A 22,832-nucleotide genomic window follows, 5' to 3' on the forward strand; every position below is an offset into this window, starting at 1 on the left:
ATGTGACTGGTATATAAATCTACTTTATAGGTGAAAAATAACATAAACAACATGGTGGTTATTGTAAGGTCACTTTCTAGAACTGGCCATGACCACGGGATGCCTGTCCATCTCCTGGACTTGTGCTCATTGGCAAACCCAATGACTCAAGTTCAACTCCTTTGACCCACATGATAGGAGAGAACTGATTTCTTTTAAGTTGTCCTCTGACCTGCACATGCATGCACACACATACACACATACACACACACACACACACACACACACACACACACAGAGGGGGAGAGAGAGAGAGAGAGAGAGAGAGAGAGAGAGAGAAAGAGAGAGAGAGAGACAGACAGACAGGCAGGCAGACAGACACAGACACAGACAGACAGACAGACAGACAGACAAACATAAGTAAATATAAAAAAAAAATCAAACACTACGAACTATTTGTTTTAGCTGGGATTCCTGTATTTTGTCTGCGTGAGCAGAATCCAGGCTGAGCCCAGATGAGTAGCCCCTGTTGTTCCCACGATTGTTTAGTTGAAACAATTTTAAACACAGCCAGATTTCTCCTAATACATTTGCTTGATGAGCTGTTCTACTAAGTTTCTTTGTTATAAACTTTAAAGGAAAGAATGGTGAGAATTATTTCTATTTTACAACTGTGTTTGTAATTTAGAGATATTAGGGTGGAGGCGATGCCAGAAACTGGCTGGAGGGATCAACTGAAAGGGGAGGCCTTACCTGAGAATTCCTCTTTTCAGGAATGACACTGCTGCTTGCTGTGCAGGGGTCCCGGGATACCTGGAGTACCAAAAAAGAGAGACCTCACTGAGGAGCTCCCGGACTGAAACACCCTGCAGAGAGAAGCCTCTACACCCCAGACGTGGCATGAGCAGAGAACACAGAACTTCCCCAGAGCAGGGTGGACCAAGAAGAGCCAAGTGTCTGCATCCAGTCATCACCGGAAGTGAGGTCCTGGAGAACAGAGCAGGATGCATGCATCCCACCTGAACAGGTGAGACTTGGGGCTGAGGATGCAGCTCAGTCAGCATAGTGTTTGCCTAGCATTGTAAAGACACAAATCTGAACCCCAAACTACAATTTATGTGTGGTGCCATTCACTGTGATCCCAGAATTCAAGAGGGGGATTAGGTGTTCAAGGTCATCCCCAACTACTTAAGAGGTGTAGCTTATGGTGTATGAAATCCTGCCTAAGAGTGAGTAAGGTAAGTAAGTAGAACTCTGTCTCTTACTGTCAGATCAAGCTATCTAGGGTTCAATAAATCCCTATCACACCACAAGCATCTTAATTGAATAAAAGTGATAGTCAACTAAAACCGACTTCACGTGCATTGGTACTGAAATTCTGTGCGAGTTTAAAGACTTAGTCGGCATGTCTCAACAACTGAACCCACATGTTCTTGACAGAGATAACAAGGGATCTCTGCAAAGACAGACAGTTCTCCTCAAGGAGGTACTGGAGGGTGACTGGGATGTCCTCAATCCCTGGGGTAAACTCAGTGAAGGGCCAAAGTGATGAGATTTGGATACTCGGCCAAGCATGAACAATGGGATGTAAGAGGTCATGCTTCAGCAGGCATCCAAGCTATCTGTGCTGGCCTGGGAGTTTTATTTTTAGAGTCCTAATGGGAAGAATGGAGGATAACTTCAAAGCTATGATAATCTCAGTCATTCGATTCTTAGAGGCCTTAAGGCTATTGTCAAGAACCAGCAAGGAGATCAATGGCAAGGTCTCTAGAGCTAACCTCACTGGGTCTCCCAGACGTTCTGCCGCAGATCTCAAGAACCAGGAAGGAGATCAATGGCAAGGTCTCTAGAGCTAACAACACTGGGCCTCCCAGACATTCCACCGCAGATCTGAAGCATCCCAGACCCAGGAATGACTCCATAAACAAGGCCTTATGCAGAGACTGCCTGGTGTAAAGGGAATGTGGGAGTCAAAGGCAGCCCGGGTATTCTCTAAGACAACATGGCTAAGCTGAGTGGAGCAGCAGTCTGTGGTGGAGACATGTCTCTCAGTGACACACAGTACTTACATGGCCACAAAGAAGTCAATCATTTTTAGCAGGCATTACATATTCACTACATATGGCACAATGAGAAACATGCGTTTGCATGCGTGCTTGCATGTCCTCAGGGTAGCACTACCATGATGTTACATATGAAGAAATGGAAGTTCGGAGAGGTCAAGTAACTTGTACAAGCTCACACAGCTATGCCACCCTCCATGTTTGAACATAGCTGCCCAGCAGACGACGCTGTTTTAGAAGGTTGTTTGGAGGTGGAGCCTAGCAGAAGGAAGTGAGTCACTGTTGGAGGTGAGGGGCGGGTCATGAGGGATAGTCTTGCCTCCTGGTCACCCTCTCCGCTCCCTGCTCTGATGAGCTGTGACCTCACAGCCTATGTTCCTATTGCTACAATGGAGAACACTCCACCACTACACTTTTACCACTGAGGCAGGTTACACCCCTCAGACCTAGAACCAGAGTAAACCACTCCTCCCTTCAACTGCTCCTTGGCAGGTATTTGATCAGGAAACTTCAAGTCATTTATCTGCGCATTCCATGTCTGCCTCATCTCAGACTGATAGACCACTTCAGCTCCATGTCCTCATGACGGCCAGCATTCAGGTGTCATTGACCCAGGCCACTCACGCTTTCCTTCCTGAAACTTCTCTGTTGGGGTTGGTCTGGTGCTGCTGTGTACACAAATGCTAAATCCTGGCTCTCAAGATAGGTTGCCTGACATTAGGAGATCCTCAACTACACGAACTGATGCTCTGAAAGCTTTGTTCCCTAAGTTAATTGGTCAATGAAAGGCTAAAGCCTATGATTGGGCAGTAGAGAGAGAAAGGCGGGACTTGAGGATCAAGTAATGGGTCTCAGGAAAGAGAGCAGAGAAGAAAGGAGACAGGAGAGAGGGAGGTGGACTATGAGCACATGGCCAGCAGGAACAGCAAGTAACAAGGGACACATGGCTGGGACGTAAGTTAGAATAGCTCAAAACGCGTCCAATCTAGGCTTACAGCTGGGAAATAAATACTAGGATTGTAAGTCTTTTATACGGGCTAGAGAGAATACTATCTATATATTGGTCCACAACTTAATAGCAATAAATCTGAGCGAAGCTTAGAATCCAAGCTTACAGCCTGACAAGGCCTGGGTGAGAGGCGGTAACAAGTCAGTGCAGCTGGACAAGAGGCCTAGTCTCTTTAAAAAAAAAAAAAAAAAAAAAAAAAAAAAAAAAAAAAAAAAAAAAAAAAAGAACAAAAGCAGACCGGAGCCCTAGAGAGCGAGAGGCCTGAAGCTGTGGGGGGAAGGCCTGAAGCAGTGCAGTAGCCCAGTGGGTTGGAGAGGCCTGGCCAGGTAGGCAGGAGGCTGAACCTGTGGGGCAGGCAGCCTTCTGGACTGAGCTGAGGGGCGGAGGTGGCTGCCTTGAACGCATGCTGGCCCAAGGAGCCTGCAGAGACACATGAAGTTCAAAAGTGACATTGCTTCTGAACTGCAATAATACTAACGGCCCCAAACTTCCCAACTGGTGAGGTATTAAGTTTAAAACTGGTAAACAGACATCCTTAAGGAGCGAGTCATAGATTAAAGGGAAAAATACTCTCCACATTAAAAAATGGTAACACTCCAGCAGAAGGCGCCCAGGTCTTGTACGGTTTTGTTTTTGTCGTTGTCATGGAGCTAATGACAGCATATTAAGTAGGATCATAGTTTCTGTGCCCTATCTAAGGAAGATCAGATGAAACAGACTTGGGTAAAGAAAGAACTGAAAGATGGGGTACTAAGTTACAAGCAGTAAAAATAGAGGAAGAAAAAAGGTTCTTCCCAATAGAAAAAAGGAAACTGATGGCAGCTGGAACTCAGAGTTCTCTGGCAGAGAGATGTTTGTTGGCTCTTGCTGCTATGGGCTCACTGATACAGTGTGGCAACACCCGACCTCCAACGACTGACACAAGGCTTCCCTGATGCAGCATGAGATAACACAGCTGCCTCCAAACTTAGAATTCTCTTGTTTCCTTGCTTGGTTTTTGTTTGAATGCTTTTGTTTTTCCCTAATAGTGGGGGGTGGGGGGGCAGGAAGCATATTTTTATTGGTTGACTTTACTAAAACATAGGAGACTTTTAAAGATTTTAAATAAATTCAGAATGTCACTACTGTTGATAACATAAATCCACTTGGGAACATCCAAAATGACACATTTTTTCCATAAAAGCACTATCTAGTTTTTTGCTTAATAATAAATAATATATTCTTAATGATCTAAAAGATAAATACACATTGATCTCAAGTTTATAAAAGAAAAAGGAGAATATAGATATATTTACCTATATAAGGTATATTTATAATTTCACTTTGAAAGAGAATGCTTTTTCTGTTGGCAAAAAGCATTTTGCCCTAGGAAAGATATTTTCTAGTAGTTAATATAAGGACCTGGAGTTAGGGCTGGGGTAGGATTGTCTTCTATCTAAATTATTAGAAATAAGATTGGATGGGAGAAGACATGCTGAAAATCTTGGCTACAGACAGAGAAAAGCTCTGAGACCAAGTGAGACGTGAATATATATATATATATAATATATATATAATATATATATATCTAATAAATCTTGTTGGCGACAAAGTCTTCGGGACTTACCATGCCATTCTTTTAAAATGGCATATATATTAACCTACATTAAAGTTTTATAACACAATCCAAACTAACTTATAAAGATAGATAGATGCTTTTCATCTGCTCAAACGAGAACAAAGAATCATCTCTAACCTATCTGTGCACCCTGCACATTATGTACATTGTTGGTACAGAACTGTGCATTACTTGTGAGAGCTTACATGTTCACAGAAAATGATGACCAACGCAGCAGCCCTAACAGGATCCACCCCTGGGGAAGCTGGGATGCCTGATCCTACCCCAGACTGCCTCGATGCTGTATCCTCGGGAGACTTGCTTCCATAATGGCTTCAAGGGAGGGCTGCTGACCCAAGATGGTCTCAGTTTGTCCAACCTTGCAGACTGATCCTGCCAGGATGTTAATTAAGCCTTGAACTTTCCCATCCCACAGAGACTGGGCAACAAATGATACAGCTAGTTCTCCCAGGATAAATAAGAAATGCTAGTTAATGTCCAGGCTATTAAATTCATGGTCATGTTAGATACGAATTAATTACAATAAGATGTTTTCCGGTTACTCAGATAGTAAATAACCAAAAAATAATGTTTGACAATTCAGATATACTAGAGCTAGATAGCTGGTCTTCAAAAACTTCAGAGATCCACAGAATACGGCATTTAAAGTTTTGTTATTAAAAACAACCTTTCTGACATTGAGACAGGTTACATCTAACAGTAACCCCTACTCACTTCGAAGGAGATGATGGGCATTGAAGGACCTCCATTTGGAGATGACTTCAGTTATGGCAAGCTAGCCACTGGGCAAAGAAATGGCCTAACCTCATCTACAGAGAAAATGTTGTCCAACATGGACAAAATATAGACACGAGCACAGTTAACTGCCAAGTTTGGTCAAGACAGGGTAAGCAAGTCCTTCATAATTCTCGCTTCACAAATATATCAGCTATACTGGGCAAGAGGCTGAATACAGATGTTCCAATGCAATTTTGTACCTGGAGGTACAAACCTGCAATGTCAGCATTCCAGGAGGAAGGAAGACCACACATGTGTGCTCATCCTTTGCTACATAGCAATTCCAAGGCCAACCTGGAATACATGCAAGCCTGCCTTTAAAGGGGTATGGGAGGGTTGGAGAGATGGCTCAGTTGGTTAAATGCCTGCTATACAGGCATGAGAGCCCAAGTTTGATCTCCCAAGATCCAGGCATGGTGGCACAGTCCTGTAAACTCAGTCTGGGGAAGACGGAGACAGGAGGATGATCCTTAGGGCTTGCTGGCTTCTATGCTACTCAACCTATTCTTTACTATGTTTTTTTGCATCAACTAAATATTTTCACACGTGCATTCCCATGTATTTGATGATTTTGTCATGTTTTGTAGGATTACATCTTTAGTCATTTTATGTCTGTAAGACCTACTGAATGATAGAAATAGAAACCACTCACAGCACCATGCTCTTCCCTGTTCTGTAGTGTTAATGTTCAGCGCTGTGCTCCTCCCTGCTCTGTGTGGTATTAATGCTCAGCGCCATGTTCTTCCCTGCTCTGTAGTGTTAATGCTCAGCGCCATGTTCTTCCCTGCTCTGCGTGGTATTAGTGCTCAGCGCCATGTTCTTCCCTGCTCTGCGTGGTATTAGTGCTCAGCGCCATGTTCTTCCCTGCTCTGCGTGGTATTAATGCTCAGCACCATGTTCTTCCCTGCTCTGTGTGGTATTAATGCTCAGCGCCATGTTCTTCCCTGCTCTGTGTGGTATTAATGCTCAGCGCCATGTTCTTCCCTGCTCTGCGTGGTATTAATGCTGCATTATTGCATATGCATAGTTCACAAGCTGATACTGTTATTAATTGATATATCACTGTGTCTAAAGAAGCTGAGAGGTTAAAAAGGACCTGGAGCCTGCATCACTCGCACGGTTATTGTATTAGCCTTCTCGTACAGTAGCAGTTGTTCCCTTAGCCCAGGTTTGTTGCCACTGATCTCCTTCCACCAGAGTATGAATTACTTGTCTGTAAGAAGTTGGTAAATATATCACATTACTGTGATCTAGGCTCGAAAACATATTGTTTTTATACAATTATATATTAAACTAGTTACAAAAGAAGAAATCTGCCTTTTTAAATAACATATATTCTTACTGCTGTGTGTGTATGTGTGTGTGTGTATGATATAAGTGTACATAAGTGTACATGCAGGCCCTTACAGGAACATGTAGAAGGCCTGGGGGCTGATATTGAGTGTTGTTATCAATTGCTCTCTAGTTCACTTTTTGAGACAGGGTCTCTCACTGAACCCAGACTTTACTATTTGGTTAGTCTTCTTGAGCAGCGAGCTCTTTGAATATGCTTGTCTCTGCCCTTGGCACTGTGGGTACAGGTATGTGCAGCTAGGCTGTTATGCCATTATGCCTGGTCTCTGACTTGTTTGCTGGGGATTCGATCTCAGGTCCTCACAACTGCATAGCAAGCGTTCCCCTCAGAGATCCATCTTCTCAGGATCTTTCTTTGAATCTGACTTGCTCTGCTCTCGGCCTGGAGTGTGCGCCTTAGAGTGTCGTGTAGGCAGCTCCTCTGGCAAACCTGACTGCTCTTTTTGTTCGCTTGCTTGGCTTGTTGTCTTGCTTATGGATCTAGGCAGACAGTTTGGCTTCTCTGCCCACCTCGGACATGGCGCTCTGTGCCTTCAAGCCTTGATATCAGCAGGCCAATCATTAACCACAGGATACAAGTCTCCAGTGCGGGGCACACCACTCTGCCCTTGTTCCTTCGAAGATTCTCTCTCCACCTTTGGCTTTTGGAATTTCTGCTGTGATGTCCCTAGTTGTAAATTTGTTTGTATTTATTTTACTAGTCTGTCACTAAATCTGGATTCATAAATTAATCTTTTAAATGCATTTCCATTTCAGTCACTTTCTTTATGTATATTTTCTCTTTCTCTCTCTTCTCCTTGAGGGCCCAGACAAGACTTTAGTACACTTAAAGGCGGTCCACAGTTCTCTGGGAGACACTGTTTTAAGCTGGGTGTTCTTTCATGGCCTCTTTTTCATATAACCTCCAGTTATTGACCTCAGCCAATTCAGGACCAATTGCTCAGTGGCTTTCAATAGTTCTAAGCAGCATAAATTGTTTTATGGCCAAATCCCATCCACATTTGGTTCACTGAAGCTAATTCTCAGGGTCGGTTCTGGATAGTTCTATCCAGCTGTCTGCTTTGGGTTTTCCTCACTAAGGGTGACTAGAGTGCAGTTGTCCCTATATTCCCAAAGTCCCTCAATATCCGCCAAGCTACTTTTCAGTGCACATAGAGACCTTCAATGAAGTTCTCTATGTGGCTGCAAACAGGCCATTTCCTTTGGGAAGGGACTTGGTGGCCGTGTGGATTGCTTGCCCCCATGAGACAGAGCTTCCCTGGAAGCTGACCCTGCCCCCCTTTAGCTTCCTGTATACCCCTAATACATGTTGATAAAGAGAAGCCTTCCTTGGGTCTCTGTGAAGTGGCCACAGGGAGCTGTAGCCCACTGTGACTTTTCCCTGAAGATCTGTCTCATCCTGTCAAGACATTCCATTCCAAATGTTCCCATCTCCACCTCTACATCCTACGGAAACAAAATGAAGGACTGACGCACAGAGATACTATGCCATGGAAACCATATTTGTTCTGTAAGTACAAAGGCAGAGACATGTCCAGAGCCTCAAAGTTATAACTTTATTCTTTCAGAGGACACTTGACATAGGAAGGATGAATTCAAAGCTTTTGTTTTATCGCGTCTCCCAGTCTTTTCCCTCATCTTTTATTGTTGCCTCCCCTCTTGGTCCTCTCCCTAGAGATCCAACCTTCCCACCTGTCTTTGCCTACAATTCACAGAACTTGGCTTATCTTCAAAGAACATACAGATGCTGTCCTACGAGCCTGAGATCCTGATGGCTTCACAAAGAGGAGGGGCTCTGAAGACAAAGTCCTGACCCATGCCTAGCCCTCACTTCACTGCAAAGAGGAGGGGCTCTGAAGACAAAGTCCTGACCCATGCCTAGCCCTCACTTCACTGCAAGTCTCTCAGGTTCCCTCAAGGGGACCTTTGCACCTTTGAGCCCTTGCAGATGGCAGTTTAAATCTCCATTTTTTAAAAGTCATGCTTGAATAAACCCTCTCCCTTCCACGAATCCCCTGTAACTGACATTCCTGACTCCATCTTGCTTTTGGTAAAGCAGGGAAGGGTACAGGCCTCCAATTCTGCCACCACCCCTGGGTGCATCTTCTATCCAGAGCACTAGTGCAAGGATGATGTCACTGCTAAGTGACAACCCTACTCCAGGGGCTTGGATGTCACTCAGTGGATGGATATTTGGGCTGAGTCTTCTCAGCATGTCACCCAACCCCGTGAACCAAAGAGTGACACCCTGAGGTCCACTCCACATGGCACACTGCTGCCGTGCAGCTTTCATTCCTTGGTGGGAGGCAAAGAGATCCCCTCCTCACTCGCACTCCTCTGAAACAGCGTCACCCAGAGGTATCTGGGGGACAGGCTTACATTTGCCTCTACTGAGGGGACAGTTCCCCAGCTCAGCATGGGGCAACATGGGCTTCTTCTGTCCTTGACTAATCCTTTCCACTGTGTCATTCCTACCTCGTGAGTCGAGGGACTAGGGAGCCACGTGTTTTGACTCAGCACCACAGTCTCTTACAGCTTTTATCAAGTTTTAATGGGATTTTCTTGAAGAATCTGTCATTATTTGTGCTATTCATTTTGAGATATTTCCAAAGGATTTAATTGGTGGGGTTTTAGACATAATTTTTCACAGATTCCCTGGAGAGTGAATATTCCACCAAATCTGGATGCAGACTGGGTCCTTCTTCTTGTTGATCATGTGAACACTACACCAGCCTCAATGCCACTTGAGAAGGGAGGGACTTGGCCAAGAACAGGAGCAGCAGAGAGAAGTTCACGGGTCGCTTTCTGCTCCTTCAGCAGGAAGGAGTCATAGATAGGAAATCAAGCAAATGTGGGGGCGGGGTGGGATAGGCGAATAAAAAGGAGAAATGATTGTAACGTTTGCTGCATGGGTCGGAGCCTTCGAGGAAGGTGGTCACCACACCGCTGCTCTTCATGGTTCTTTCTATTCACCTTCTCAGCAACCGTCTACTACCAAGGCTCCGCAGAGGTGTCGACAGCATGTGGATTATCTATGGTGGTTACAAGTTGTGTGACTTACCACTTAGATGAACTAATGGCTGAATGTTGTATCACAGAGGCACTGCGCTCAGACTCCAGTAGTATTGGCTGGCTCAGCTGAGAGGAATGTCTGGCTGGTCCCAATGGCCCCCAAGACCATGTCCTGCCTTCTCCTCCCAACCGTTGTGACCTCATTCCATGTCTTTCTTTTCTTAGTTGCCTGTATGTCCCCAAACATTGCCATCTAGTTCCTACTTCCATTCCTTCTGCCCAGAGCATTCTTCCTCTATGTATCTCCAAGGCTAACTTCATAGCTTCCCTCAAGTAATTACTCACAGAGTGCCTAGTAAACACAGCACTTGGAAGGAAGAGGCAGGAAGTTAAGGAGTTCAAGGCTAGTGTTAGTTATACAGTGAGCTCACTGCCAAGCCTGCCTAAGAGGAGAGACCCTGCCTCAAAACAAAAACTAACAAAAATCACATACTCTTTTCTTTAAAATTCCACCCTAGTACCATAGTTAACATTACAACTCACCCAACCTGCACAGCATCCCTAAGACAACTACTTTCAACAATAAATAGTATGCATCATCTTTTAATATGCTAAAATTTTAAGGAATTAAGTTTAGTGCAATTTTCTAATTGACTGTGCCCTTCGGAAGCCAAGACTCTGTCCCAGTCACTCCACGCTCTGCCTATTTGTAGGAAGAGCCAAATAAACATTTGTTAAATGGATGCTAACTGGATACACTCATGGAGGCAGAAATTGATCTGGAAACTATGCTCTGAATCAAAACGCTATGTTTCCATGAGTTAAGATGCCACATCCTGTTTAGACAAGAGCCACAGACTCAAACAAGTTTTTGTAAAAAAAAGTGTCAAATCTACTGAGTGCTTAGTGTCATGTTTAAAGTGCTTAGAAAGCTTCAGGTGAGTCTAAAATCATCGGCTGACATTATCCGAGAACTCGTTATCATATTTAAGAACAAGAGGGGAAGCTCTGGGAGCATACTCTTCATCCATCTCACAGAACAGCAGTGTGTTAGTTACCTTACAAGCAACTCGACGGAAGGGTTTATACTGGCTCACGGTTTAGGCAGACACAGTCCACCACAGCAGGGAAGGAGAGGCAGCCTGTGCAGGGGCAGCGGGCACTGACAGTGAAGTTTCTTCATGCATCCACAGAACAGGAAAAAGTGGGGGAAGCAGAGACAGCTTGGTAAGTGAGGCTGAGTTATATATGACTTATAAGCCTTTTCCCTAAGTAGCCCACATTTTTCAAGGTAGGCCACACCTTCTAAGGGATCTACAACCTTCCAAAGCAGGCCACTATCTGAAGTGTTTAAATACCTGGGGACACTTCACATTTAAGCCACAGCAGAAAACTATGTAGATCAGACCATATGCTGTCTGACCTGGTGGTGTTTGAATTTGTTCCACAGAGTTTCTGCTATAAGTGTAGATGTCACACCATTAGTGAGGCTCTGAGCTCGTGAGGAGCACAGTCTGGACAGTGGGTACGAAGGACAACTATCTACTAACTTCAAATCTCACGAAAACAACTGTGAGAAGAAAGTCCCTGCTAGACTTGGGAATAGAAAGGGAGGTTGCCTCTTACTGTATCCAGCTTGTAGTCACCCGGATGTTTGTTGAACTAAAACTGGTGAACTGAAACAGTACTGTATGATTTTTTTTTTTTGTTACTGTTCTTGGAGCAAAATGTAGTAACATTTCCAGGTCAAGCTTCTTTTAAAAGGTGAAGATGACAATCTGTCTTCCAGCTCGGTTCTCTTCTTACTGTTTCCCAGATACTATGGTTTATATCTCTGCAAAGATGCCAGGCAGTGGCTGTTGCCATGCAACCACCTCTGGCTACTGTAAAGATGAGTGCCAAGGAGCTGGTTAAGGTTTGTATATGCTCAGCCCAGGGGGTGGCACTATTAGAGGGTGTGGCCTTGTTGGAATAGGTCTGGCCTTGTTGGAGTAGGTGTGTCACTGTGGCTTTAAGACCCTCATCCTGACTGCCTGGAAGTCAGTGTTCTGTTAGCAGCCTGCAGATGAAGATGTAGAACTCTCAGCTCCTCCTGCATCATGCCTGCCTGGATGCTGCCATGCTCCTGCCTTGATGACAGTGGATTGAATCTCTGAACCTGTAAGCCAGCCCCAATTAAATGTTGTCCTTATAAGAGTTGCCTTGGTGCTGGTGTCTGTTCGCAGCAGTAAACCCTAAGCAGAGCTCATACTACAGAAGGCTGCCTCTCACTGTTTTCCGTCAGCCGTATGCACCCTGAGCCTCTCGGCCTAGAACCTCTGGACCCAGATTTCTGCAGGGGATAGTTTAACCCTGGGTCATCCTTAACTCTTCCGTCCTGGAGAACTCTGCCTTGTAGTCATGGTGCGGAGTCCGACGGCTGCTGCTCACATTCCCACACAGACACTCTAAGCTCTGCAGCCCTCGGTTTTAGGCCCAGAAGTATGCCTTCTCTGTGTGTGACCTGGAGGGCTTTTCTAAAAATCTTGATGGGCATCTTAGAGTCTATTCAACTGATCCACAATGTAGATTTGGATTGATATATTTTATAATTTCCTTTCTTGATTTTAATGTGCTCAGAAACAAAAGACTTTTCTCTGAGAAAAAGAAAATGCAGCCTTGCTGTGTTCTGGGGGAACGCAATGGTGGAGATGACTTGCATATGCCGGAATTATGTTTTGGTCTGACTTGATTCAGCACATTTCATCCTGTGGCTAGTCACAAGCATCTGCAGCCTGACAGCCACTGTGCAATGCTAATGATGTGCTGGACAAGTATGTCCTCATGCAGCTATGGCCAGACTTCAAAAAGGAAGGAAGCTAGTGTCCAAAAAAAAAAAAAATCATTTGAGGAGTGGCCACCACACCCATTGGATTGTCACCTACAGCAGGAATCATTTCCCAACAGTCTACCTCTTAGATACAGGGTGCAAGGAGGAAGATGTCTGATACATGGATGTTGGGTCTTGAGCAATATTAAGCTAAAATTCTATTGAGGGCGACCAGCTGAGAAACTGGTTTAGCTAATAATTTTCTGTAATAATGAATAGACATGAAGCAGCAATTCATTTGTACCTAGGTATGGACCACATCAATAAGATGTTTAGTTCTTCTGGCCACTTGGATCAGTGTTGCCTTTACACAGGGATGGGGGAACATCCCACTTGTGAAAAAGGGTCTCTTCTGTGGGGCGCGCAGTACCTTAGATGACTGGTCATCTAGGAAGTGGAGGGCAGGAAGCAGGAGCCTGGAGGAGTCAGGTCCAATTGCACACCTCCTCCCTGGTCCCTCAACCTAGGATCTGTGTTGTTGCTCCACCGGCCCCCACTTTATCGTCCATCACTCATATCTCCACTTACACATCTCCTCAGCGAGGGGAGGATTTCTCTGATCTTCCACACTGAAGTTAGAGTTATCTTGATTTACCCCTGCCCCACGCATATGTTCTTCCACTCTTGCATTTCTCTACATGTAGCATAGACAATCCCTAAACCAGGATGAATTAACATCACTTTTCAATATTATAATGGTAAGAAAATGAGTTTTTACGGGCAAGTAATACTCTGTAGAATGCTCTCTTGTGTTGCCGGACAATGCTGGCAAGTCACCTCTCCTTATCAGCCAAATTCATTCTCTCTAGAACACATGCTGCTAGGCTGGCCCAGAAAATAAATATCCCCCAATTGCAGCATACCAAGCCAGGTTGCAGTACATCATCTGGGGAACTGAAAGCACTGGTCATCACACCCACAGTCAAGCGCAGAAAGAAATGAACACAGGCATGCTTATTGCTCAGCCTCCTTTCTCCACACTTAAAACGGCTCACAGTGCGCTGGGTCTATCCCCATCAATGAAGGCAGTGGAGACAATGCCCCACAGGCACGCCCACAGGCACGCCCACAGGCCAAGCTAACCTAAGCAATTCCTCACTGAAGCTTTCTTCCTAGCAGTTTCTAAGTCACTTCTGCTGGGAATAAGAACTATCATTCACAAACCCTTTGCATCTTTTAAGACTACTCAACATTTCACCCCCACCGTGAGAAAGGCATGCAGCCTCCGATGCAATTCATCTTCCACCTCTGTCATCCTCTGCCCCACAATAGCCCATTTATCTTTCCAATAACAACTCTCAAAATGAGATTTTTTCCCTTTTACTGAAAAAAAACTTTTTCCTCACATAATATATCCTGATAACAGTTTTCCCTCCCTTTCTTCTCCCCAGTTCCTTCTCACCCCATTTCCCAAGCAGACCCACTCCCTCTCTGTCTTTCAATAGGAAACAAACAGGCCTCTACAGAATAGTAATAAAACAAAACAAAAATTATCACATGAGAATTGGACAAAATAGACCAACAGGAGGAAAAGAGCCCAAGAGAAGGCACCGGAGTCAAACCCACTCATTGCAATACTCACAAGTCCCGCAAAGACACAAAGACACTAAACTGAACAGCATATGCGGAGGACCTGGTGCAGGCTCTGAGCTTGCTGCTTCAGTCTCTGTGAGCTCCTATGAGCTTTGGTTACGTTGACTTAGAGACCTTGTTTTCCTGGCATTCTTCATCCCTAAGGCTCTTACACTCCACTTTCTGCCTCCACTTCCATGGAGACTTCCTGCTTAGGGCTGAGTGTTCCAGGATCACCAGGTCCCTGAGTAATGCTTAGCTGTGGGTCTCTGCCTCTGATCCCGTCAGCTTCAGGAGGCTTCTCTGAGGATGCCCGAGCAAGGCACTGGTCCATGAGTAGAGAAGGTGAGCCACTGTGCTGCTATTTAAAAACAACCCCCCCCCCCAAAAAAAACCCAAAATCAAAAAACCAGCAGTATTTGGTTTTGCCTAAGGCTGTCTGGTCTCAGGTTTGTAGCCACCCAAGCAGTATCAGGTATGGAGTGGGCTCCATCTCATGGAGCGAGCCTTCGGCTAACTCAGACATTGGTTAGCTGTTCTCACAAGCTTTACTCAGTCACTGTTCTAGCGTTATCTTGCAGGCAGGACACTACTGAAGGTCAAAGGGTTTGTGACTATTTGAGGATTTACGTTTTTCCATTCAGGCAGCGAGCAGAGCACATCTCTGGACTGGTGATGCTGGAATGCAGGGGTGGAAGGGTCTGTGTTGACACCAGCTCCGCTTCTCCATGCTCAGTGAGCTGTGTAGGTGCTGTCTTCAGCCATGAGGTCCTCCCATCAGTCTGTGAAGAACAACCCCGGTCTATGCAATAGCTTGAGTTGTTTGAAGATTTCCATGGGACTCTTTCAGCCAACAGCTCTATTACACGTAACCCAATTCCATACCGGAAGATTCTTTTGTGATAAGGGATGTCTCACGGTTATTTGGTGATTTCATTTGAACTGAATTTAGGTGTGTCTATTATTTTCAGAAGCATGCAGTGAATTAGGTTTCTTCAGTACCCCTCAAATGGTCCTTAATGTTAGTGGTCTCTCCCCATATGCCCTTTCTCATCTCCCTGTCCCCTCCCCTCTCCACTTGACCCTCCCATTCCACCTCCCCCACCCACTCATAACTATCTCCTCTACTTCCCTTCCCTAGTGAGATCTACCTGGCCCTCCTAGACCTTAATTTATACCTAATCTCTATGGTTCTATGGACCATAGTTTGGTTATCATTGACTTAACAGCAAATATCCACAAATACTACCAAATATTTGTGTTTCTGGAACAGGGATACCTCAGGATAATTTTTCTTTAGCTATATTGAAGAACAGCTAACAAAGAACTGGCAGTTTCTTAGCCAATTTCTGGCTATTATAAATAAAGAGTAGTGAACATGGCTAAGCAAGTGTCTTTGTGTAGGATGAGGTGGCCTTTGGGTATATGCTCAGGAGTGGGATGAGGTGGCCTTTGGGTATATGCTCAGGGGTAGGATGAGGCGGCCTTTGGGTATATGCTCAGGAGTGGGATGAGGCGGCCTTTGGGTATATGCTCAGGAGTGGGATGAGGCGGCCTTTGGGTATATGCTCAGGAGTGGGATGAGGCGGCTTTTGGGTATATGCGGGATGAGGCGGCCTTTGGGTATATGCTCAGGAGTGGGATGAGGTGGCCTTTGGGTAGATGCTCAGGAGTGGTAGAGCTGGATCTTGGGGTAAACATATTCCTATCTTCCTACGGAATCACCACACTGATTCCCATAGTGGCTGTACAAGTTTGCAGTCCCACCAGTAATGGATGAGTGTTCCCCTTGTTCCACATCCTCACCAGCATGAAATGTCACTTGTGTTATTGATCTTAGCTATTCTGACAGATTAAAAAATAAAATCTCAAAGTAGATTTGATTTGCATTTCCCTGATGGCTAAGGATGATGAACATTTCTTTGTTTCTCAAGCCATTTAAGTTTTCTCTTGAAAATCCTGTGATGAGACCTGTACCCCATTTTTAAAAATTGTGTTATTTGCTTTCTTGATGTTCAGGGTTAAGTGTGTGTGTGTGTGTGTGTGTGTGTGTGTGTGTACACATACACATACACATATACATATGATGAGTGATGCAGAGTTGGTAAAAAGATCTTATCCCATCCTATAGAATGTTGCTTTGTCCACATGACAACACCCTGCAGAAGTTTTTAGTTTTATACAGTCCCATTTATTATTTATTGATCTTAGTGCCTGTGCCAACAGGGTTCTGTTTGTGACATATTTTCCTGGGCTGATGGGTTCAAGACTATTCATGTTCTCTTCTATCAGGTTCAGTGTATCTGGCTTTATGCTGAGGTCTCTGATCCACTTGTGGTTGAGTTTTATGCAGGGTGATAAGTAGGGAACCCGTTGTATTATTCTACACCCAGCCATCAAGCTTGACCAGCAACTATTTGTTAAAGATGCTGTCTTTTCTCCAGTGTGTATTTATGGCTTCTTTATCAAACCTCCTTGTCTGGGTCTTCAATCTGATTCCATTGATCAACTTGTCTGTTTTCTGATAATACCACCGTTTTTATTACTATAACTCTGTAATACAACTTGAAATCCAAGATAGTGATATCTCCTACAGTTACTTTATTATTCAAAATTGTTTTAGCTATCCTGGGTGGTGTGGTTTGTGTATGTGTGTGTTTGTGTGTGTGTATATGTGTGTGTTTGTGTATGTGCATTTCCATATGAAGCTGAAAAATGTCCTTTCAAAATCTATGGAGAATTGTGTTGGAATTTTGATGAGGATTGTATTAAATCTCAAGATTGCTTTTAATTGATGGTCATTTTCACTATGTTAATTCCACCAATCCATGAGCATGGAAGATCTATCTTCTTCAATTTTTTTTTCTTCAACTACTTGATGTTTTTATCATTCAAATGTTTCACTTATTTGGTTAGATTTATCCTCAAGATATTGGACACTTTTGTAAAAAAGTGCTATTTCCCCGATTTCGTTCTCAGTCCATTTGTAGTTTGTATATAGGGACACTACTAATTTTTGTGAATTGATTTTTGTACCCAGCTACTTGGCTGAGTTTATCAGCGATAGCTGCTCCCCAAGGGAATGCGTGGAGCTGCTTATTATGTATGCGGTCGTGTGGCAGCAAGTAAGGTGTTTTGGCTTCTTCATTTGTGCCCCACTGATCTCACTCAGTCGTCTTATTGCTCTAGCTAAGATTCCACATATTATACTGAATAGAAATGGAGAGAACAGGCAACCTGCCTTGTTCCTGATTTTAGTAGAAGTGCTTCGAGTTTTTTTTCCATTTAAGTTGATGTTGGCTGTAAGCTTGCTGTAAGCTGCCTTTATGACATTGAGGTAAGGCCCTTTTATCCCTGATCTCTTCAGGGTGTTTATTATAAAGGGGTACTGAATTTTGTCAAAGGCCTTTCCTGCTTCTGATGATGAAATGATCATGTGGCTTTTGACTTTCACCCCAGTTCCTTAAAGAAACATCAGTGGGTGTCTTTTGTATACTTTGTTCTTGGAGAAAGGGTCTCTTGTAACCTAAACCGGCCTCAAACTCTCCAAGTAGCTGAAGCTGACCTTAAAGTCCTGATCTCCTCCCTACCTTCCACTTCCAAAGTGCTGGAATTACAGGCATGCACTAACACACCAACCTACCAATCCTTTCTATGACCTCCTCCCTGGATACAGGACTATGTCGTTCTGGGTGTTGTACTTGAAGGAGCTGATGGGCAGTCACATGACTCCTGCACATGAGAGATGAAGCAGAGGGATCAGAAATTCTGTCATCCTGACCTACACATCCAACCAGGGCTGGCCGGAGCTGCAGAAGACCCTATGTCAAAACAAACAGGAAAGAAGAAACTAAAGTTTCCCCTCACAACACAGAATGTACTCAAAACTTTTAGATAGCTCTGTATGTGCTGAAGGACGGTAAGCAAATGGACTTACCATTCAAAAACAAAGACAAACCTTTTGCGTTCTGCTGACAGATCGCTCTCCCTCTACTCTCTCTCATTTCTCCCTGCCTCTCCTCTTCCCTCACCTTCTGTCTCTTTTTTCTCTCCCTCAGCGTGTGTATCTACTGAATACATTTTTCAAGAAGGCAGGAAGACTTGATGGATTACTGCTGTGACGGCCACCGCGGCTCAATCTCTGCTGCTTACTTTTAACGCCCTTTTGCTTGTTGACCACGGGAATGATGAAGGAATGCTAACGCACCTCTGGCTCCCAACACATTAGCAGCCGACTAGACAGTGATGTTTCTAACCCTTTCCCTGTCTTCTGTATACACAGATCTGAAATCCAGGGCAGAGGGTCTATCAATGTCTGTCATTTGGTTTGATTCTTCTTTAAGAACTGGCTTCACCACGGATGTCTGGAGAGCTAACAATGGTGACCGGGACATCAGTGACACAGAGTGAAAATGGCAAAGCAGTCGCTGAGCACTCTGGGCGCATGAATGGCAGCTGTGGAGAGACTTCCAGAAATCAAGACCCACAGATTTGTTTCCAGTAGGTTGAGAAGATGGCAGAGTGGCTGAGAAACATGAACTGAACATCTATAGTGCATAGTAAATACATAAATAACAACCAGTACAGGATGAGAAGGTATGAATGAAAACACTCACCCAGTTCAAACTAGCTGGAACAGGCCCACCTCTCCTATGTTCAGACAAGGACCATGTATCAGCACCCAGTCCCAAACAAGTTCAATGCACAGCCCAGAGCAACTGTCTGAAGTGGAAACTTAGGGCTCTTTGGAGAGTCAGTTGTGTGGGATAGTGTTTTTCTGGGACAAACACATGAAGGAGTGTTTTCCTGAAGCGGACACAGGTGAAAGGATGTTCTGCTGAAGCAAGCAGAAAGGACATGTAAAGAAGGATTCTTCGCTAACAACACGCCTGTATTGGTCCACCTTACTTTGTGTGACTGAGCTTCATTTGTTGGGACTAGAGCCTGTATTGGTCCACCTTGCTTTGTGTGACTGAGCTCCATTTGTTGGGACTAGAGAGAAAGGCACCAAGGAACTTCCGGTGGTGTGCCTCGGCTTCTTGCTGCTTCCGCTGACTTGGGCTGATTGGCAGCGTGATGTCAGCTGAGACAGACACGTGGTGAGGCAAGACCCGTGGAGGACACGTGATGTTTGCAGGGAGTATAAATAGAACTCTACGGACAGTGATAGAGGCTGAGCTTGGCTTGCTTATAGAGCTAATCACTCATGGTCTTGAGTCTTGGCTGAGAGAGGCACAGCCGAGAACTTCTCCTTGCTCACACTTCTGCTTTGCTCACACTCTTGCCTTGTTCACACTCCTGCCTTGTTCACACTCCCTCCTTGCTCACACCCACCTTGCTCACACTCCCTCTTGCTTACACTTCTGCCTTGCTCACACTCCCGCCTTGCTCACACTCTTGCCTTGCTCACACTCCCGCCTTGTTCACACTCCCTCCTTGCTCACACTCCCCCTTGCTCACACTCCCGCTTTGCTCACCCCCCCCGCCTTGCTCACACTCCCGCCTTGCTCACACCCCTGCCTTGCTCACACTCCCACCTTGCTCACACTCCCACCTTGCTCGCACCCCCTTGCTCCTGCCATTCCTGTTAGCCCTGGTCCCTCCTACTGACTTTCTGAGACTGAGGCCCGCTGTCTCTGCTAGGCAGTGCCATAGTTGCTGACTGTCTGCTATCCCGACTCTATTGAACTGGACTGCTGGTATATCTGTGAAGTGTTTACAAGTGGATTGAGCCACCCAGACAACACAGCTGGGAGCTGCTCCAAAGAAACATTTCTAAACAGGTCCACTTCCCCTGTATCCTTTCTTTTCCACTACCTCTGGTGGGTGGTAGACTAGGAGGGAGTTTAAAGCATTTAAGAACCATCATTAAAAATAGGCTTTGAAAAAATTAAAGTTACAATTGTCCTCCTGTGTTCTTCTCTCCCTCTTTCTTTCACAACCAAGACCAGTGCTGTGTGACCTTCCCTGGGGATACTATCCCTGTTTACTCTAAATAGTGAGGGCAATGATGAACCAAAGAAACAATCACATCCAGGTCTGGTGAAGCACAGTCACCTTATCTGGGTTACTTACAAGAGCATGAGTCACTCAATGGCAGCTGTGGCACAGATCAGAATAAGTGACATCTCATAGAAGCTGTATTTCTGGAGCCCCCGGCACAACCTCTAGGCAGTTCCGCTGGAGAGCCTCCTCAGCGGGGCTGGTGAGGCTTCTGAATTTCTTCTCACTTGTGAGCCTACTATGTTGCATCCCTTCCCATCAGGGTGGTATGTTTCAGTGGGGGTGGAAACATCAACAATGCAAGCAGTCAGACTGGCTCAGCTGCCATCCGGGCTACAGTGTGCTGGTGACAAAGGCATGGTATTGCTAAAGGCCTTTACCACGGACAGAGGAGATGAGTAGTTAGCGGGTGCTGCATAACATAAATGTCTGGACTGAAGGCTGTGGGAGCCCAGACAAGAGGAGTGATGGGAGTAAAGAGAATACTTTCCTAGCTCAAGTAATAGAAATGAAGGCAGCCATATTGTTTGAGCCCGTCACTGATAGTGGGCAGCCTGGGGGGGCTGTTAGCACAGGCTTTGCTTTGATCTCCATCTGTGTCTCCTCCACCCCCAACCCCCATTTCCCATGGTATAGAACTGCCTATATTCTGACTGACCTGTAGAAAGACACTCCAAGAAATCTGCCATCAGCCACAGGCATACTTCCCATCCAGTGCCATCAGCCACAGGCATACTTCCCATCCAGGCTTCTGGGGCAGCCCCAGATGGGACTCAACCTCATGAAACTCTGGAAGCACGGTGCTAGGCTTGACCATTTCACTCTTTGTTTTTCCCATTTCCCTATCTACCTATCTATCTATCTATCTATCTATCTATCTATCTATCTATCTATCTACCTTCCATCCATCCTTCCTTCCTTCCTTCTATCCTTTCTTTGTATTTTTGGGTTTTGCTTTATTTTGCTTTGTTTGGCTATGAGACAAGGTCTTCTTATTATTATACAGCCCAGGCTGGCTCCAAACTCAGTGATCTTTCTGTCTCCAGAGAGCTGGTGTCATAGTTAAGTACCACAACGAGAGCTTTGCCTGACTAGTAAGTGCGTACATGGGAAGAGTTGTCTGACTGCAGAAACAAAACGTGGTTGTGATTAACATTACTCACAAGGCTCATGGTTATCACATTACAAGGCTTGTTCATGAGGCTCGGCAAATATTCACTAAGCCATCCTGTGTAAAGCACCGGGGGCAGGCACGGTGGCACTAAGGCACAATCCCTCTTGGAAGGGAAGGTGATTGTGTACAAGTGGGAGACAGACACTGAGCCGCAGCCCCTGGGCTTTGGCTCATTTCTGGCAGGTACCACACTTAGAAGAATGCTGGGCTCTAGTAAGCCCAGTAAAGGTCATTACCATGGAGTTTGAAGACTGCCAATACACAAGGCACTCAGACTATTTTTAAATGCAGCTCAAGCTAAATCCGAATCGAGTTATAACTGAATTGATTCAAACTTTATGGTTAAGGTTCTGGATTGTAATTAAATTAGATCCAACCACTCTAGGATGACCACAAAACTTGTTAGCTCTCAGAATCCTTGAAAGTGAAACATGGGCTATTTATAATAAGGGCAAAATAATGAGGGTGTAAAGTGAGGACTGTCCTGGACACACAGGATCCCTATTGAAGGAAGGACTTGAGAGATAGTTAAATAAGGATTGAAGATGTTACTAAGTTTAATCAAGAAAATTCATGATCTGATCTATATTTTAAATTATATATAAATATATATTAAAATATATACTAAATTATAGTTACATATTATATATTGTATATTATATATATTACATATAATTGGTACATTCATCATGAAAATTAGCACAGAAGGATCTTTTTTAAATTGGACTATAATTTCCAGTAAGGGAAATAAAGTCGAGCTACCAAGGAGGTGTCTGTAGCTCACATGAATTGCAGTGTTATTCACAAGAGCGCACAAGAAAAAAAAACAATGTATTTTATGATGGCTGGGTGAATAAAGGCAATGATATGATTCAACTATGGAGAATATGGGGATCCGCCATTTATGACCAGATGGATAAACCACGAGGACACTGTGCTAAGTGAAGTAAGGCAGAGGCCGCGGCTCTGTGGAAGCCCAGCCGAACGCGGCATCTGTAAGGAGTCACTCACAAGCAGATGGGGTGAGCACTAGCTAGTCTTCTGAAGTGAGTCTGGAGTCTGACATGAACATCGTTAACAGAGTCAGAGACATTGGACTGCCAACCTGAAATCTGCTATGAGGTCACATTCAGTGTCTTTACCACAAAACACACATACCTTGTCTGATAAGGATGGTGATCACTAATGAGTGTGCTTAACACCTCAGCATGATGTACACCCAATCATGAAACAAAGAGATCACTCTGGCCTGGGCCACAGGAAAAGGCAGGAGACATTTAGAAGACATTGCAAGAACTAAAGTGAGGTATAAAACATGCTCACACTAAGAGAAGAGAGGGAGATGGAGAAGGATCTTGTAGATAGGCAAGGGGGCGGGGCAGCTAGACAAGGGGGCGGGGCAG

General features: G+C 44.8%; 1 protein-coding gene across 6 annotated transcripts in view; it reads right to left on the minus strand.

Moving 5' to 3' along the window:
* The window catches only part of Lmntd1 (lamin tail domain containing 1), a 229,170-nt gene that overhangs the window by 153,734 nt on the left and 52,604 nt on the right, over positions 1–22,832 (minus strand). For all 6 annotated transcript variants that reach the window (XM_031383873.1, XM_031383880.1, XM_031383875.1 and 3 more), the window contains exon 2: positions 733–792. In XM_031383873.1, coding sequence (XP_031239733.1) covers positions 733–792 — 60 coding nt within the window. The remainder of the gene's footprint in view (positions 1–732; positions 793–22,832) is intronic.

The sequence above is a fragment of the Mastomys coucha genome, unplaced genomic scaffold (genome assembly GCF_008632895.1).
Source record: "Mastomys coucha isolate ucsf_1 unplaced genomic scaffold, UCSF_Mcou_1 pScaffold20, whole genome shotgun sequence".
Lineage (NCBI taxonomy): Eukaryota > Metazoa > Chordata > Mammalia > Rodentia > Muridae > Mastomys > Mastomys coucha.